This window comes from Ursus arctos, unplaced genomic scaffold, assembly GCF_023065955.2.
Source record: "Ursus arctos isolate Adak ecotype North America unplaced genomic scaffold, UrsArc2.0 scaffold_22, whole genome shotgun sequence".
NCBI classification, from domain to species: domain Eukaryota; kingdom Metazoa; phylum Chordata; class Mammalia; order Carnivora; family Ursidae; genus Ursus; species Ursus arctos.
In genome coordinates this window covers 20,559,429-20,578,664 of record NW_026622897.1, presented here as the reverse complement: position 1 = coordinate 20,578,664, position 19,236 = coordinate 20,559,429, and the positions used below count along the sequence as shown (strand labels likewise).

Below are 19,236 nucleotides of genomic sequence, written 5' to 3'. Positions count from 1 at the left end.
TTTATGTTAACGTGATGAAATTTCATTCATCTTCTATCTACCTAAACAAATTATTAATTTATAAAATTTTGTTTTTAGGGAACGTCCTTGGTTTTTCTAATTCTGGCAAGTATTTTTTTTTTCCCTACATTTTAACTTTGCTTCTTTTCAATGAAAACTTTTCTTTCTGACCTGATGACCCTTTTTGGTCTTTTAGGTTTCTAGGACCTCTGTGTGACTTCTAGAACCTTGCAGAGAAACGAGGCATCAAGCCAGAAGTTCAGTTACTTTGTTTTACAGCATCCCCGTTGGGGACTTTTTTTAAAGGACCTGACTGTGTGTGCTGTATGTCTCACTGTTTTAAGAGCTTTCTCTGACACTGAGGACAGTCATTGCCTGCCCTCAAGGAGATTGAAGTTTAAGTCCGACAACTTTGAAACCAACAGATAAAAGAAAATCCAGACAACAGAGCCACTATCGAACAAGGACAGAGATAACTACTACAGGGAATGAAAAAACTTCAGGGGTAAGTGTATCTGTTCGTTCTCACTTTACTGGATATGTCTTACCTTAGTACTGGGCATTAACAAGCTATTACAAGGTATTTTCCAGTTACTTGAGTCTTTGCCCCTCCATGCCCCCCCGATAATGGATTTACTTGCTTAAGAAAAAGGATATTTAGGGGTGCCTGGGTGGCTCAGTCGGTTAAGCAGTTGCCTTCAGCTCAGGTCATGATCCCAGGGTTCTGGGATCGAGCCCCACATCAGGGCTTCTCGCTCGGCAGGGAGCCTGCTTCTCCCTCTGCCTGCCGCTCGCCCTCTTTTTGTGCTCTCTCTCTCTGACAAATAAATAAAATCTTAAAAAAAAAAAAGGAAAAGATATTTTAAAAATCTGATGTTTTAATGTTTATTAGTTCAACGTTTTCGAGGTCCTACTATGTGCCATGAACTATGTGCTTGGTGCTGGACATTATGACTTGAATCAGAGTCCCGTATATATCAGTACTTTACCACTTCCTAGACCATTTTAACTCCATTCCTTCTCTAGGGTTTTGTGTTATTTTTGTCACAGGTTTTCATTCTACAAATACTTAAAATCCTCTATGACATTACAGTTACTGTTTTTGGAAGTCAGTATTTATTCAGAATTCCCGACACTACCTTTCTTTGTTGCTCCTCATTCCTTTCTGTATTTTCTTTCTTGTGTCTGCTGGTAATCATTTCCTTCAACTTGAAAAACTGCCTCTAGTATTTCTTATAATACAGGTCTGAGGGTCACAGATTCTCCCAGCGTAAATGTCTTCAGTTCATCCTTTTTGAAGGATCCTTTTGACAGTTTTATTGAATTCTAGGCTGGCAGTTACTTTCTTTTTGTACTTTAACCACATTGCATTATTGCTTCTGTCATTTCTGGTGAACAATCATCTGTGCAGCTAGCATTGTTCCCTTTCAAAGGAATAACGTCTGTTTCTTCTGGGTGTTTTTACGATTTTCACATTGTATTTCGCTTTCAACAGTTTAATTATTCACATCCAAAAGTGTAACTGTCTTTGTATTTATTCTGCTTGGGGTTCGTAGGACTTCTCGAATCTGTGCTGGAGCCTTCATCAGTTTTAGCGAATTCTTAGTCCTTATGTCTCCAAATATGGCTTCTGTCCCATTCTCTTTTCTCTCCTTTAGAGAGACTCCAACTATATATATTTTTGAGCTTTTCACTATTCCTCACCTGTCTTTTAAGCTTCTTTCTATATTTCCCACCGTTTTTGTCTCTGTACTTCGGTCTGAATGGTGTGCAATGCCTGCTTCATGTGCAGTAGACCTCTGTTCATCTGCGCCCAGTTAGCTCCTCACCCCATGTATTTATTCTCAATTTTGGTTATTCTACTTTTTAGTGTAGAAATCCCAAATAATAATTATTACTAGAGTCTAGGTCTCTATTAAAATTCTTCGTCTTGGGGCTCCTGGGTGGCACAGCGGTTAAGTGTCTGCCTTCGGCTCAGGGCGTGATCCCAGCGTTCTGGGATCGAGCCCCACATCAGGCTCCTCCGCTATGAGCCTGCTTCTTCCTCTCCCACTCCCCCTGCTTGTGTTCCCTCTCTCGCTGGCTGTCTCTATCTCTGTCGAATAAATAAATAAAATCTTTAAAAAAAAAAAAATTCTTCGTCTTGTCATCTGTTTTCTTGAATATATGCAGCGAGGTCTTTCAGAGTCTTTGCCTCCTAACTCAGTATATGCATCACTTACTTTTCTCTTGTTCCTTCCTCTTGATATACCTGGTAATGTTTTATGAATTCTGGGCATGGCGTATAAAAACTCACGGAGGCTCTGGAGGAGGTTTTCTTCCTCCAGAAGGAGTGCTTTTGGTAGGCAGTTTTGCCAGAGGCAAATCACTTTCGCTCAATCAGGGACAGAGCTATTTTACTGCTGAGTTTCAGTGTCTATAAAAATGTTGTCTCTTTCTGCTTCACCATGATTTTTACAGCATAAACCTTCCAGGGTCCCAATTGAAAGTCTTTTTCTCTTTAGGAGACTCTGAACTCCAGTTTCTATCCTCCTAGCCCCATGAAAGTGCCAGGAGTCGTGCTTGGCTTCTTAGCTTTGCAGCCACCACCTTCTGCTTGATGTTTCAGCCTTTTCTTTTTGCACTGAATTGGGCAAATGCCTCAAAAGGAAAAGTGGTATTGAAACTCACGTTTACATTTACCTTCTCTGTGACTCTCAGCCATTTGGGTGCTTGCTTTGGTAGTTGACCTCTGATATCTTCAACAGATTTAAAATAAAAATTTCTCCATCCTTTGTAGTTGTCCTTGGCAGGAGAGTTCTTCTGATATAAACTACTGAGTCATAGCCAGAAACCAGCAATTTAATTCTTAAAAGTTATTTCCAGCAAATCATAGTGGCCATATAGATTCCCCTGACCAGAGGTATTTCTGGTTTTGGGAAATTAGAATCCTTCTTATTCTCTAACTCAATAATTGCTACCTAATGTAATTTCCTTGACTGTAAGACAGTTGAGTCTGAACTAGTAGGACAGAATAGACACTGGCCTCTAGCTGATCACACAGGTCGTGCTCTTTCTCATCAGCTACACGTCTATCACCCATTTCACAGGTAAGTGCTGAGAGTGTCTTTTGTATCTTCTTACAAACACTGCATCACACTGTAACCATTTGTTTACTTGTCCATCTCCTCCGCTTGACTGGAAGCTGGAAATCTGCTCTATTTACCTTTTTATTTTTAGTGTCTACCACAGTGTCTGACATTTAGAAGTTGTTTAGCAAATGCTTTTAGAATAAAGAGTTCTTGTAGGGAAGGTTATTTATATAAATGGATAATATCCATTGAATTTGCATTAGTAGTATCTGAATTCGGAAAGGTGGGGTTTTGTGGTTTGTTTTTTGGTTTGTTTGTTTTTTGTTTTTTTTTGTTTTTGCCTCTGACCATGCCCCACATTTTGGGTAAATACCTTACTTAGAGTCTGTATTTGATCCCCATGAACTGAAAACATTCAGGGGGATTCTCAGGTTCCCTGGGTATTGGGACAGTGGAAGAGACCTGACAAAATCCAAGAAGGAAAGAACCCAATAACATGGACATCATTAAATGGCTTTCAGGAGATTAGTGCTCCCCTTTGCCAGCATCCCAGGAAAGTTTTTAACATTTCGAATAGAATAAAATGTAGCATGGGACAAGCAAGGAGTGCCATACTCTCCTGGAACCATGATCTGTCCAGCCCAAAGCTCTGATTCTGCCTCCAGCAAACTTCCTTCCATACTAGTGCTTCCTTCATTTTCTATTGGCTTAAGACATGCATGGAAACGGTTGGGTTTTATTTAAATCAGTTATATATTTCTTCTATATTTTTGAAACTTAAAATATAGTCCTATTAAATAATCTTTTACTCAAACTATTCTGTACAAATGAATACCTCACATACTTTGCTTTCATTTCAGGTGACAAGTATCTGAATTCCACTAAATGTATGGTAAGTATTTTTTCTCTATTTGAAATTAATGTTGGACTTACTTAAATTAAGGATCTGGTTTACTGACAGATATCTTACTCTCTTTCAGGTTCACATCTTTCTTCTTGCCTAGCATTTGATACTTCCAATAACTTGAACCAACAGAGATGCTAGTAACATTTGCTTGGACTTCCTTTTACTGATTGTCATATGCCCCAGAAATGTACCATTCCATGTTAATAAGAATTCGTACCTTTATTCCCTAACATTGCATAACTACATCATACTACCAGTCAGTGTTATGTGTCTTCTACCTAACATGCCTAAAGCAAAGCCAAATGAAATGTCTTCATGAGACTCTTCTTATAATTTTGGAAATAAAAAATATATTCCTGTAATTCCAGCTTTTGTTAATGATGGACTAGCTCGATCATCCACAGGTAATAATGATGAAATCTGGACCATTTGGAAGTATTGGAGAATAACCAGAAGCAGGCAGAAACTGAATAAATCTAATTTTGAAAGACATTGTCCTGACATTTGTTCATGGATTTTTGCTGGAGTGCATTTCTCCAGTCTTGGGTCAAGGGCCCAAGCAGAAAGTGTCAGAGGATGGAATTCAAGACCAACAGAACAACCAGAAAATTAGAGGGGGAAAAACAGTAAAAATTACTATATGTGTGAAGAAATAGGAAAATGTGATACTTAAGGGAAAAAAATGTCAATAGAAACAGACCCTGAGGTGACACAGATACCACAATGAGCAGGCAGTAACTTAAGGCAGCTATTATAAATAGGTTCACGCACCTAAAGGAAGATGAACACACAATGAATTCACATATGAAGAATTGTAGCAGAGAAATAGAAACTATAAAAAGGACCAAATGGAAATTCCAAAGCTGAAAAGTACAATTAACTGGAATGAAGAATTTACTGAATGAGCTAACAGCAGATCGAAGACAACAGAAGAAAGAATCAGTGAACTAGAACATCAATAGAAATTATCCAACCGGAAGAACAGAAAGAAAAAAAGAAAACACATATCTTAGATGAGCACAGGAAGTAAAAGTAGGGCAGGATTGAAGTGCTCAGTGCTAATAAGTTCTAGCAACTATTCTGCAAAGAGAAAAGTTTAAAAATAAAACCTGGATTTTTGAATGTCCAATCCGTGTAGTGTTTTTTTCAAGGGTGAGAAGGAACATATTATCTGATTTCAAAGCAGTGTGTTTTTGTTGGCTTTCATAAGATTAGTCCGCTCATGTGGCCATAGGTTTCTTAGCTTTCTGTTTTCTTCTTCCTCTTTTTCTCCCCCATTCCTTTGAGTGGCCAATGGCCTTTTTCTTCCGTGTGCTATATTCAGGAACCAGTTAATTATGAAATGGAAGACAATTTCAGACATGGACCAAGACAAAGGAAGCCTGTGAGATAGGTCCTCACCTATGGTTTTTTTTTTTTTTTTTAAGATTTATTTATGTGTTGGCAGGGGGAGGGACAGAGGGAGGAGAGAGAGTCTTAAGCAGACTCCACAGTCAGCACGGAGCCTGAGGCGGGGCTTGATCTCACGACCCAGAGATCACGACCTGAGCTGAAACCAAGAGTCAGATGCTTAAACAGTTGTGCCACCCGGGCTCCCCGCATACGGTTTTATTCTTAAGTGGTGCATTCTCTTCCTATATTCCATTTTAACTGTAATTTTTGAGTTCTTAATATCTCAAATCATAGTGAATCATTTCATTATTTTTAAGCACTAATCTTTCTTAAGAGTCTGTGAATACAAAATACCAAATGGTATTTCAAAATACGTGTGTTTTAATTATTGATCCCTCTAGACACAACTCTGATTCTTTCGGTTGTATTTTGTAGGTGTTTCACCAAAACTAACAGCACTTGCAGCAGCAGCCCCCTTCCTGTGGTCCCAGTGGTAGCACCTTACCCTCAGGATGGTTTGGAAATGAAGCCCCTCAGTCCCATGAAGATGTCTGCATGTCTGGCTTCCACAGTCCCCGACTGTGGCCAGTCACCTGAGGAGAGTTGCAAAGATGACACGGCGCCGAGACCTGCTCAGCATACTTGCTGTCAGGACAGTAGGAATGAGATCAATTCTGAGTGCACAGAAGATACAGCAGAGTTCAACAGAGGTACTAGGAGACATTATAAATCTGAAGTTTCTAGCTAGTCTGCAGTTAGCTAAGACCTCTATGAGGGCCGTCACTTTCAGGATGTTCTCTCTGTGATCATCTCACATTTTTTCTGAAATACTGGGTGGGGGGTATTCGGTACTTCGAAACAATTGACTATATAAGGAATTGTGTGAAATTCTGTTATTCACATCCTTCATCTCAGGCTGTTAATCCCATTACATTTTGGAGACTAAATCCAAATAGACTTTGGTTTGGTTTGTGCCCGGACGGTAGACTTGCTGGAAGAAGGTATTTTGTGATCATGGGCCTCTTTCATCATTTGAGTTGCGTCTGGTGTTGTAGCCTTTCCTCGAAGTGGTTATCTGCGGGGTTTTAAGGGTTTTGCTTTAGCCCTCAGATGAATTGTACAATTGTTCGTGAGAGCTCAACCTTATTTTAAATCTTTGAAGCTTACTTTCTCTCTCAAAGTCAAACTCAGCGTAATTGGGCTCATTATTCTTTCTTTATGGCTCAAAGTAATGTTGTGAGACTGTTTTGTAAAAGTCAGCCTTTCTGATTTCATAATGCTCCCAAACCTTTGTGTTTTTCAGGAGACAGCTGTGTCCATTCAGAAACAGAGAACAAAATTTTAAGTTGGAACCCTCTTATTTTGCCACATGTGTCCAAGGACTGTACGGAAAAGACTACCTGGTCTCCTCCTGGCATTCCTTTAGACAGCCCTGCAGGGGTCCTTCAGCAACCCCAAGAAACCTGAGGGTGTGCAAATGACCAGTCGTGTTCCTGCTTCAAGCCAGTAACTGCACAAAACAGGCCTGGGGATGGACTGTGTGAAGGACATGAATTCAGATCAGAGAAAATCATTATTTATTTTTTGTAGTAGTAATTTCCTATGAATGTATCTTAAAATGTGTGCCCTTTTATATTATTTATGCCTTAAAATTTCCCTCATCCTCCTTCCCCCTCAGTAGGAAACAACCTAGTTTTGCGTAGTTTTCAATCATCTGAGAGCGGTGGGATCATTCCATGTTTCCGAGAACCTCAGTGACCATAAGTCTCCTCCTGCAAGGATCCAGCCTATTGGCCGATTCGGCTAAGAGGGAACTGAAGTTTTCACATGGAAAGCTGTCTTTCGATGTATTGTGTTATCAGACTTTCTGAGAAGTTTGAAGTCCCGCTCAGTTGTAACCTAGCGTTCGTAAAGTAGGTGTCTTATGAATTTTATGAGTGCCTTCCACAGAACTCATAGGTGACCCCTTGACTCTCTGTCTGCACATGGGCACAAATGATGTGCAGTTTTCTAGCACTAGTCCCCGACGGTGTCATGAACATGGTTGAGGTTAAGGTCTGTAGAGTTATTGCCATATGCAGACATGGGACCAAGGCCAGAGAGAAAAAGATAGCCCCCTCAGGTCCCACTGCATTAAAATTGGACTGGTTTATTAAATTGTCACTATAGGGCCCTTTTGGACTGTTTCTAAGAGTAGGAACAAAATGAGTTTAAAGTGGCAATTTGGAAAGAAAGACCCACATTGTGCTCCCAGTGTCATGCCACCCAAAAATTATTATTTTTCAAGCTTCCAGCTTGGGCAATACTTGGAAGATGTGAGTGTCAGAAAAGATTTAATTTGGAGGGAGAGGGGTATGGTTTGAAATTTCCTGACGTTTTTCAGAATGTCGTCACTGTAAACACACACGTGAAGCTTTGGTTAGCAGAGCCCATAAATCACAGTTACGGCTCCCTCTGAGTGACAAGGACATTTGCAGCTGCCTTTGGAAGGCTTTTCTTCTCCACATCTTAAAAAAAAAAAAAACACAAAAAAACACTACTTCTATTTAATAACTATTTTAATAGCTTGATTCAAGCTTCAATAGATCACTGCTTGTTTTTGGATTGTGCATTCCGTTGGGGGAAAAAATAGAAAATGATTCTCTATGTAGAGTCAAGCAGTTTCAGCATCAATGAGAAAAGTTCACAGTTTCCCAGAAATTGCAGTGAAACAGACTAGCATACTATGTTAATCAACTGTTTATGTAAATGCATCAGTATTCCCTTATATATGTCTACGTATCTTATAAATAGAGCAGTTAGGGAAATACGCTGTCGGAGCTGGGTCCCTATGCCAGAATGACTTCGAGTAGAATGTAGTGAGTATAATTTCAGGGTCAGGTATTAGGGATGCTGCAGGAGCAAGTTCTGCGTTCCCAGTGTCCATACTTAGAGTATACTGGATTTATTCTTCATGTGATGTAGACGCAATTAGCTTTGGAGGCGGATAGCTGCATCCCTTACTTCTGTGACTAGCAAAGGACAGAGTCCTAGTGCGCAGAATATGAAAACATACCCTGTGTTTTGCCAGCCCGGATACAACCATGCTGTCACAAAGGGAGTTTCGGAGAACTGGGGAGTAGATGGCGTGGGCAGTCGTCTTGATTCAGGAAACAGTGGCGTGCTAGCATGAGCCTTAGGCCATAACCTGCTTTTAAAGATGGAGTTTGAATATGGGATTTGTCCACTAGGAAGAGGAGACGACTTTACCTTTAGGGCAATCTCATTGTGGACTGCTTTTATTTATATTATTAGTAACGCTGTTTTAAGTGTTATTCCTTTTATTGTATTTTATTTATAAAAAATGCCTTTATATATTGAGACATATAAATATAAATATATAAATATATATATATATAATTGCCTTACCGCTTAGGAGTTATGCATTCTCCCTAATGTTGAGTTGTTCTGAACTTGGATGACCTACACGGTCACCAAGGACAGTCCTGCCTGATGTCGCTTCCCCAGGAAGTCAGAGGACACAGCAGCATCTGCGGGGTGACCGCAGCGTCCCAGGCACCGTGCTCGGTGCTGCTCTCGGCTATCTCGTTAACCCTCACAACAAATCTCCAATACCATCACCCACCACAGAGCCTGCATTTCAACCCGATTTGCCCGGAGCCGTAATCCGAGCTCCTTCCAGTTTTCCAGACGGCTTTCCAAAAGCATGCGGTTCCCTCTTGTGATGGAACCAGCCCAGTTCTGCGTGCTCCCGCCTCCCCTGCCGCAGGGTTCCTCTGACCCCGCAGCCCGAGAAGCCGCCCTATGTCCCACGCAGGCAGAGCTCCGTGCCCATCACTTGGCCTTCCCAGAGTCCCCATGTCTCCTGGCGACAGCCCTCACCACCCCTGCCTGGGAATGGAATCTTCCCTGGGCTTAGTGAGCACGTCATTGGTTAGGCCTCTTCACGTTCCTTCTCCTCTTAGAATTCTCTGTGGTTCTTTGTTTTAGCGACAAACTCCACCCCTGCCCCTGGTGTATCATTTTACCGCGTCCTTTGTCCCCCGTTAGGAACCCATAGTCTGCCGCTAGGCGCGGTGCAGGGCGTAAATGACCTCGTGCAGTGTTAACGCCTTGGGAAGTGGTCTTTTCGAAAAGCGTGTCTTTCTGGGTTTGGGTTCTGTGGAGCGAGTCTGAAGACCAGCACGTCTGTATAGGCCGACTGTGTCACAGCTCGTTCCCGGATGGAGTACCGCCAAGAACTTGACCCCATGGCTGGATTTCACCTGTGTTGCTCTGTTTTTTAAAGTAATGGCTTTGAGATGCATGTTTTTGTATCCTATTGAAAAGTGTGTTTTATTTTCCTGAAAGTTGTAATGTTATGTTTGGAACTGTACATATTTTAAACGATGTAGCGTTGACAGGTTTTGTCTGGTTGATACGACTTTGTATTAAAAGAGAATGCTGCTTTCCTGTAGAGTAGCACGTGAAGATGGGGACCCTCAGATCCTCCCTGTTTGTATAAAGCTGCTTGTAGCTTGTGGTCGGGGTGGCTGTACGTCTTCCTCGGAAATTCTTTGGAACCTCCATCCCTGCCCTCCCCTGAAGATCCCCATCGCACGGCCCAGAGTTAATCCCTTCTGGTCCGACCGCCGAGATCCAGGCCCTGAAGGAACAGGATCTAGGACAGCAAGTGCTTTATGGGGACGCTGGGAGAATCCCTGAGCCCAGGAGCTGTGTCCAAGCAGGCGGACGCCCCTCGGGGGCCTCAGTGTCTCTTCGGAAGGAAGAGAGGACGGGGGGGGGGGGGGGGGGGGGGGGAGAGCAGCCTGAGGAGCGTGGGGAGGGGAGGGCCCTCCTCGCCTGTTGTCTGTGTTTACCGTTAGCATCGAGCAACATCCGTGTGAACTCCTGGGCAGACGTTTAGCCTCCTCAAGAAAAGCAGCCCTAAAAACCCATCAACGTGTCTGAGCTGCTTTGACCGGAAAGCCAACAGGGTCTTTGACGTGGGGTGGGGCCTTGTTCTAGTTTATTCCCCATGTTGAAATAAGCCTCCCTTAAACCTTAGCTCCAGCCCCGAGAGCCTTGAGAGAACTTGAAATCCCTTTTCTAATAAAGTCTAAATCTGTGAGAACCTAAGAAGCAACTGAAGTTTCTGTCCGTTTCCCGTCTCCTTCCAGGCGCCACTTATCCTGGCGAGCTCATCCGCTGGCTCTGCTGCTGTTGCTTCTCCGAGTCCCCTGCCGAGGCAGCGCCAAGTCCTGACGCTTCTAGTCCCTTGAACAAGCATTCGTTTGTGTTTCACCCAGATTTCAGACACGCACGCGCGCACACACACACACACACACCCTGGAGCCAGTGAGTCATGCTGGCAGCTGACACAGCACGACTCTGGAACAGCCCCCGTCCCCTGTCAGCCAGCTCCCCCGGGCCTGGTGGCAAGAAGCTGCTTCTGGAATGCCTCTGCTCTGTCGTGTTGGCACAGACGCCCGGAGTCTAGCGCCTGTGCGTCCCCCTGACGGCTGCAGACTCGGGGTTACTCCTCCACCCAAGGGAAGAGAGAGACGGGGACGCAGGGATGGGCCCCTGGCTTCACTACCCCTCTGATGAAGCCGGTCCCATAACTGAAGCTCGTGTTCTCGCGGAAGGAGTTTGAGATTTGGGAAAGAACTAGAAGAGCACGTTTCTTGCTACCGTTGAAGGAAGGGAGCACATACCTACAGATCTCGCTTCCCGTCTCCTAGCTCCCTGCCAGGAGGAGAAGCTGGGACCCGGCTGACGCCGGTCTCTCCTAGTGACCGCATCGAGGAGGGTTTATTTAGCAACCGCTCAGTTCACCGGCTTTGCGTGGAAGCGGCTAGCCTGCTCGTAGCGCACCCGGCGCCGTTCCCAGAACCACCCTCGTCCCGGGGCCTCGGACACCCAGCTCGGCTTTTCTCCAGTTGGGTGTCTTCCTCATCCTTCCGCCTCTCTCTTCCCCCAGCCGGGCCAGGACTTGTAGCCAGGTCACGGAGAGGCCCTGCCGCTGAGCCTTGTCCTCGTGTGAGGCTGGGCATTAGGGGGTGAGGGGTAGCCGGTGGCTTAGCCATCTGGGTTTTAAGACCAAGTGTGACACAGGCATCTTTCCAACTCCCACCTGTCTCCTCTGTGCATGTCTGGGGCCTCACGGAGTTGCAGTCACATGATGGTGACATGAGCTGGGGCTCATCATGAGATGGTGACATGTGGGTTCTTCTGCGGGATCCGGACCTGGGGTGGTGGGTGGTGGTTCGACGCCTGTGAAAACCAGACACAAGCAAAGGAGACAGATGCCGCAGAGGCGTCCCAGATTGTTCTCAGGACCAGAGACCGAGCGTTATGCATGCAGCTCCGGACTGCTGTCCTCACATACGAGTTATCCTCCTCAGGATAAAACCCTTCTCACCCGCCGGTGCCTCCAGGCCTTCCCCTGAACCCCCGTATTGGTGACTGTGCTCCCTGAGGGTGACATGGGAGAGTGACGTTAGTGACAACTACACTTCCCCAGCCTTCCTTTCCGGTTAGAGGACAATCCCAACCCCCGGAATGACTGGGGTTCTACACTTCCGTGGGAACAAGCAACTGACCGAGGCCCGTAGGAAGAAAAGAAGGTGTGTTACTCGAGCAACTTGAGCGTGGGTTCCGGGAAAGTAACCCGCCCTTCCCCGATAGGCTCCGCACTAGAGACCCCGGAACGCAGAGGGGGATAGCCCCAGATCCTAAGGTTGGCAGTTGGAGCCCGATGGACAGCTAGCATTGGGGAGAGGTCACAGTTAAGGAAGAGCCTAGATTCCTTGCCCCGGGGGGTCTGCCTCTCTCCTTGGGTAGGTCTAGACCTGGCCACCCATGGAGTCAAGCAACCCTGCGCTTGAGCTTCCCACTCACAGGGGAGAGTCTCCGGGTGCCGGGCAGCGTACTGGAACACCAGTAGGGAGGCCACGGCTGCCCCCACCACTCCTGTGCCCGCTGCACCCAGCACTGCTGGATAGGCGCTGAAGGGGGCGTCGTCCGCTAAGAGAGGAGAGCGCTGGTTACATGGCTTTGGAGCCACTACTGAACTTGACAACAAAGGCTTCGAGGGCAGCAAGCGGGCAATGCTCCGCGGTGGGCAATCAAGAGCAAGACTGGACCCCCAGAATCCGGAGCTCAAGTCTTTCTCAGGGAAAGAGGTGCTCTGCATGCCTCGTGCTCTTGAGCTTTCGAGTCCCCAGCCAAGCCCCCCATTTCTGGCACAGAAGGCAGCAGGCCAATTATCTTGGCAGCCTGGGGCTGAAGGGAAGGACGCCATGAAACACGAGTTCTCCACTGGAGAGAGAGCAGCGGGAAGCTGAGAGCCCACCTGTGCCCTGGGGGGTGAGACTGAGGCACAGAGTTGTGCCCCTACTCTTATTAATCACCAGCACCCTGTACCCCACCCCATTCCCATTTCTATTTCTTCTGATTCAAGCTGAACCGTGGCTCTTACCCCCAGGCCTGGGACCTCCAGAGCCTTGCAAGGAGGAATGGGGAAGATAGCAGTGGGGATGACCTGAGGGGAGGGTGGAGAAGAGGAAAGAGCCCGGGATGGAGGCATTGGGTGGGAGGGAGGCCAAGGAGGGGATGGAGGCATTCGGTGGGAGGGACACCGAGGAACAAAGTAGGGGACGCCCTGTGCGGACCAAGATGACCCTGGGCTCGGGTTCGGTTTTGCCGAGAAAGGGTGAGTCCCTCCACGGCCTTAGGCCCAGCACCTGGTGTCTTCACCTCAGACGGGTGTCCGGCCGTGTGGTGATTCAGAGCCAGGACACGGAAGGCGTGAAAACGCTGCCGTTGGGGAGCTGGGGAGCTGGCTGACTCCAGGTGACATTGCTGAGGGCAGTAGGGCCGGTTCCCTGGGGCCCTTCCCACTGCAGCTGGGCAGTGGGAAGCCCCCCAGGCCAGGTGCAGACCAAAGTCACAGCCCCAAGGGTGGGGAGCACAGCACAGGAGGGCTGCCCCTCAGGGGGATCTGGGTGGAGAAGCGGGTGACGGTGAGGCTGGACAGATTTCGCTGCCCGTGCACCATGGTCCCCAGGCCCAGCTGGGGGACCCGGAGGCCACAGGGCGAAGAGTAAGAGAAGTAGGGAGAAGTGGGTGGGCGGGGAAAGATGGATTCCTCTGAGGGGCTGGTGAGCGAAGAGCTGAGCTCTCAGGTCAGGGGGCAGGGGCTGAGGGGCTGAGCAGGAGTTCGGAGTCCCTGAGGAATCCCAGAGGCCCATGGAAGCCCCCACCTGGGAAGGTTCCCTCTTTCCTGGTCTCTTTTGGCCACTGGGCACTTTGCCTCACGGTCATTTCTCTACCCTTCTCTGTGCCTCAGTTCAGTCCCCAAGGCGGTGGGAAGAATCACTTGGGGATGAGGTCCAAATAAGGTCAGGGGCTTCCCCTCTCCCCGCCCCTTCCCACAGTTTTCACAGCCTCTCCCCGTGCTCTGCAACTCCGTCTGGCTGCCACCCCTCCCTCCCCCACAATGTCCACACCGCGTCCCGCGGGGCTGCAGTGCAGCGGCCCCAGCTGTGAGTGGCCCCCACCCACACACTCACAGATGGTGAGCCTGATGCTGGTCTGGGTGCGGGTGTCCAGGCGGCTGTTGCGGGCCAGGCACGTGTGCAGGCCTGTGTGGGCCCGTCTGGCGCTGGCGATGGTGTAGGCAGGCCCGGTGTGGACCTGAGTGTGGTCACGGAGCCACACATAGTGACTCCGGGGGTTGGATGCGTCCAGGCAGCTCAGGGTCACCTCTTTCCTTTCACTGGCCCAGAAACCCTCCTCACTGAAGCCCAGTGGCTCCACGGTGATCACAGGGTTGTCTGGACCATCTGGAGGGAAAGGAAGACTTGTGTCATCTCCCCAGGCTTCATTCCTTCACTCACTCATATCATCTTAGCTGAGCTTACCGTCCAGCAAGCGTGTATTATGTACCCACTGTGTCACCCACCGGGCAAGGCCCCCAAGGAGCTCAGAGTCCGGGGGCCATAAGCACAGTCAAATATAGGTGTTGAGGGTCTGTGGGGGCAAGCTCCCGAGGCTGCGGGAGGCTTCCTGGAGAGACTGAGGTAGGGGGACGGCAAGAGCTGGCTAGGCAGGAGGAAGGGAGGGTGCCAACCTTCCCGGTGCGCCCACAATCGAGGCGCTTCTTGGGACTGGGACGGTTGGCCCCTCTAGGCTGCAGAGGGCAGAAAACAGGATTGAAGTTGCCCCGAACACGATCCCAGAGCCAGTCCTTCTCACTTCTTTGGGTCACTGCCTTCCCTTTTTTCCTGTGTCCCCTCTTTCTGCCACCCAGAAAGGACTGAATCCTCCACCTGCTTCCATTCTGCTCCTCTGTCTTTCCCAAGGACCACTCGCCTGTCTCCTCCATGGTCCTAAGTCTGCAATCCTACAAACCACCACCCACAAGACAGACGGGACATCGCTAGTCCTGGCTTTTGAAATCCTCTAGACCAGCACTGGCCAACAGATACATACGAGCCACAGATCTGTTTTAATTTTCTAGTAGCCAAATCTTTTTTTTAAAAGCTTTTATTTATTTATTCGACAGAGATAGAGACAGCCAGCGAGAGAGGGAACACAAGCAGGGGGAGTGGGAGAGGAAGAAGCAGGCTCCCAGCGGAGGAGCCTGATGTGGGGCTCGATCCCAGAACGCCGGGATCACGCCCTGAGCTGAAGGCAGACGCCTAACCACTGTGCCACCCAGGCACCCCTCTAGTAGCCAAATCTTAAAAAGGAAAAACAACTAAACCCAACCAAGCAAAAAGCACCAATGGGTTTTAATAATTTTAATAATATTTTGTATTTAACCAAATACATCCAGAGTATTATTCCAATGTATAATCAAATATAAAACTTATTGATGAGCTATTTTATGTTCCTTTTTTTTTTTTTTTTTTTTAGACTAAGCCTTCAAAGCCAGTGTGCTGAGAACACCTGTTTGATTCAGGCAAATCTGCAGAGCTTGGAGCCCTGCGAATGGCAGCCACGTTAGAGAGCACGGCTCGAGACCATCCTAGTCTTCTTCCCATAAACGTCTAATTCCATTTTTAAATTAATTTTTTTAATTTGCAAAAGTTCCTTAGCTTTATTTGTTCTCTTTACTGAAAGAACTACTGTGGGCTTTGTCCACTTCCGTATTAGGTTGCTGCTGCTTCTCATTGCTTGTTCTGGAGTTCCTTGTAAGTTCTGAAAAAGAATCCTTCCTTTGCTCTTCATGGGTTTTCTTTAGTTTTTAAATTTTATGCATTTATTTGGGAGAGAGAGAGAGAGCAGGAGCAGGGGAAGGGGCAGAGGGAGAAGCAGGCTCCGCACTGAGCAGGGAGCCCGCCATGGGACTCGATCCCAGGACCCTGGGATCATGACCTGAGCTGAAGGCAGCCGCTGAACCGACTGAGTCACCCAGGCGCCCCTCTTCATTTGCTTTAAAGACAGACTTCTGATTTCTAACTTGAGGCTCTCAGCCTTTGACTTGGGACCAGCCTGCTGCCCTCTGTGCCAACTGCGTCCCTCCTCCCGGTTTCCTCAGGGTTCAGTCGGTCTCTGCGAGGCCTTCCTGCTCAACCCAAAGACAGGCTCCGCGGGCCGCCACTTTCACCATAATTATGGCTAAAACTGTGACTCTGCATATATGCTCATTTTCCTGGGAAGAGGGGCTCACGACCTGGAAAAGCCTAGAAGCCCGGTACTAGATCCGCATCTGGTACCAGGGGTACGGTACCCTGAGGTTCTCACCTACTGGAGCCGCTCAGCAGGCTGGGGCACTGTTGGGGGCCCTGAGGTGTGTCGGGAGGCAGGGTGCAGATGGGAGGGTAGGTGCCAGCCCTGAGAACTCCCCGCCCACCCCCACCCCCAGTCTGACTCACAGATGACATCAAGGAAGGTTCCATCGCTGCTCAGCCGGTTGACGGCGTTGTGGGCACTGCATAGGTACCAGCCCAGGTGTGTCCTGTTGACCGGGTCTAGATGAAGCCATCTCTCCGTCACCTCCAACAGCTCCTCCTCTGGGCCTCGAGGTGCCTGATGTCGCCAGGCAAACGTGACAGGCTCTGTGCCCTCCCGGACTGCACATGTGGCCACCACGTAGGCCCCCTCCACAGGGGACAGGTCGCTCAGCCTCACCGAGGCTTTGATACGGGCACCGGCCGGAGGAAGGAGAGGCCCACATTTATTATCACAGACCCGTGCCAGGCTGGGGGGGTTGGCCTGCCCACGGGGCCCTGGCCCTCCCTTCCTTGTGAGTCCAGGTTTTCTCACTCCCTGGAGCCAAGGTGCCCTGGAACCTGGGCCCAGCCCCGTGCAATGGGAAGCACATGCAAACAGAGGCAAAGCAGCGTGCAAAGCCACTCGGGCCACTAAGTCCCAGCTCGGGCCCTCACCTAGCATGGCCAGCGTGAGGTAGGAGTAGGTGGTGTGCAGCTGGCCCCCGGCCCCGTGCAGGGCCTGGCACAGGAAGCGGCCTCGGGCACCCTCCCGCAGCTCCCGCAGCACCGGGCTGCTGTTCCGGAGACTCGCGGCCCCCAGAGCCGAGGCCCAGGCCTCCACCTTGGACTCTGCTCCATTGGTGACAGCCACAGGCCGGGGAGTCAGCGAGCCCAGGGGAGTGAGGGGGGGTTGGCCCTCCCTTCCTTGTGAGTCCAGGTTTTCTCACTCCCTGAAGACCACGCGCGGGGCGGGTCTGGAGCCCCAACCCAGCCCCCAGAGCCACCCCGCGCTCCTCGAACGGACGTGGCCTCCTCGGCAGGGGCTCGGTGGGTCCGGTGGGGCTGCCCCAGGGACAGAGCGGCAATGCAGGACGTCCAGCCTGGGCTCTCCTCCTCCCCCTCCTGGGGCCCCTCGTCCTTCTCCTTGGAGTTGGTGGGGAAGAGACCGTTTCCGAGCGAGCTTCGGAGTTTCCTGTCCGGCTGTGCCGTGGGAGCAGGCGGCCCGGGGGAGCTGAGGCTCCCATCCCCATGCGCCATCCCACCATTGTGGGAGCATGATAAAAATACATACTCCGGGGCCTCATGCCAGACCAGGGACTCCGCACCCCCAGGGCAGCAGGAATCTGTATTTTTAACAAGACGCTGGAAGTCAATCTGATGGTCAGCACCAGATGGGGAGCTCTGCATGGCCACTGGCAATTCAGGCTCTGGGGGGGGGGGGGGTTCTCTGTGTAAAGATTCCAGGGGGATTCCAGACTCACTGCACCAAAGGGAAGGTGACACCAGCCAGCCGTCCGCCCATCCAGCATTTAGTTGTCAGCTGCTAATTACGAGCTGCCTGCCCTGTACCAGGCACCAGGGTTACAATGACAAACGAGCCTCCCCATCCCTGCTCTCAGGGAGCTTTCAGTCTACGCTATCCTTTTCTGCTCAGGACCTAGCATGGAACGGCAGCATGCTCCGGAGCCCCACGTTCTCCTGTCTCCCGTGGCCAGGTAACTATAACGTGCAGAGCTTCATGGTGACGATAAATGCCTCAGATGACACACAGGGCACAGGAACGAGTCCCACCAGCTTCCGTTTGTTGAATGCCTTTGTGCGAGGCCCTGCACACGTGTTAGCTGTTGACCTTAACTGTCACAGTCATCACATCCCCCTGAGACTCTGAGCACGACGTCGCTTCATCTAGAACTGCACGGCAGGTGGGGGACCTGGGAGTGGAGCCCAGCTCCCCATCTTGGACTCTCCCCACCACTCCCGGCTTCTCCAGAGAGAGAAGGCAAGACAGGCATCGAGCGGGAGGGAAGGGACCAAGGGCAAAACTCTGCCGTTCAATTGATCAAGAAGCAAAACACTTAACCTGGAAGCTGCTTCTTCCCAACCATGTGGACGCTGCTCTGGCCCGAGCTCCCAGCGTCTCGCAGCTAGACTCCTGGTCTCCCAAGTGCTCGCAGCAACCAGAAGACCATGCACTTTGGAGGGAACTTTTGGAAGCCCAGATCTGGCCACGTCACTCCATGCTTACTACCCGACGGTGGCCGTCAGGATAACCCCAGACTTGGGAGGGTGACCCAGCATGCTTTCTGTGGCACAGAGCCATGGCTCAGGGCACGCTGGCTAAGCTCCAGTGGATCAACAAAGTTGATGGACTTCATTGAATGGCCACGCAAGTGTTAAAGAGGGATCCCGGGGAAGACAGGGGTAGAAATAGCAGGATGTGAGTGGGGGAATGGGGCCACCATGGGGGGGAGGCTGAGTATCACTCACCAGAGGCCCCTTCATGCAGAAGGCAGAGGGGGGTCAGGACCAGGAGACCAAGCGGTCTGTGCAGAGCCCTCAGACCCACCATGGCCTCATCTCCCTGGGTAGTCATCCATCTGGGGTTCCTGCCTGGCACTCGGGTGCTCTCTCTCCAGAGCAAAGCCCAGCCCCAGAAGGATTGGGGGTCTGGCTCGGATTGCCAACCTCAGCCTTCTGCCACCTCCACCCCTGCTCTCCTGTTACCCTCACTGGCCCGATGACAAGTGAATTATTTACCAGACGACTCACTCCATTCATAATGCAGAGTTGGGGAGGGCAAGACCTGGCTGGGACAGATCTAGGGGACACCCCCCTGATCTTCCTGCATTTTCATTTTAATGATAGCATAAAATCAGAGAGTCACTGAGCATAGAGTTGAAAATGGCCCCAGTCTCAGCGAGTCCAACCACCTGCCCAGGTGTGGGAGCCCTGCATGCAGTCCCCCAGACCTTAGGCACAAGGAGATTCAAACACGCCTTCGAATGCCCTCTTGTGTTTCGCTCATGTTTTGTTGGGAGAAGTTGGTAGAGGGTGGAAGGAGCTCGGGGGTCAACCACAATGCCAGATTTCGGGTTTGACTGACAGACTGTGAAACCAGGAAATTTCTGAACCTCTCTGAGCTTTCGTTTCTTTGCAGATGAAT

General features: G+C 49.3%; 2 protein-coding genes across 9 annotated transcripts in view; one reads left to right on the top strand and one right to left on the bottom strand.

Moving 5' to 3' along the window:
- CDON (cell adhesion associated, oncogene regulated) overlaps nt 1-10,478 on the top strand; it is a 99,815-nt gene extending 89,337 nt beyond the window's left edge. For 6 of the 8 annotated variants that reach the window (XM_048217173.2, XM_026505451.4, XM_044386546.3 and 3 more), the window contains exons 19-20: nt 5,806-6,080; nt 6,674-10,478. In XM_048217173.2, the coding sequence (XP_048073130.1) occupies nt 5,806-6,080; nt 6,674-6,837 (439 nt within the window). In that variant the 3' untranslated portion in view covers nt 6,838-10,478. Of the gene's footprint in view, nt 1-78; nt 106-196; nt 506-3,931; nt 3,964-4,051; nt 4,799-5,805; nt 6,081-6,673 lie in introns of those variants that run through there. The other 2 variants (XR_008960852.1, XR_008960851.1) reach the window with 1 other exon arrangement.
- Nucleotides 10,479-11,512: 1,034 nt separating this feature from the next.
- VSIG10L2 (V-set and immunoglobulin domain containing 10 like 2) lies at nt 11,513-18,642 on the bottom strand. The gene is made up of 11 exons (XM_057316903.1): nt 18,561-18,642; nt 17,098-17,500; nt 16,749-16,993; nt 16,236-16,496; nt 13,926-14,198; nt 13,155-13,354; nt 12,778-12,895; nt 12,256-12,672; nt 11,932-11,963; nt 11,774-11,822; nt 11,513-11,625 (listed from the first exon to the last, which is right to left on the bottom strand). The coding sequence occupies exons 1-11, from the start codon at nt 18,640-18,642 to the stop codon at nt 11,513-11,515; spliced, it is 2,193 nt and encodes a 730-aa protein (XP_057172886.1).
- Between the last annotated feature and the right edge of the window lie 594 nt (nt 18,643-19,236).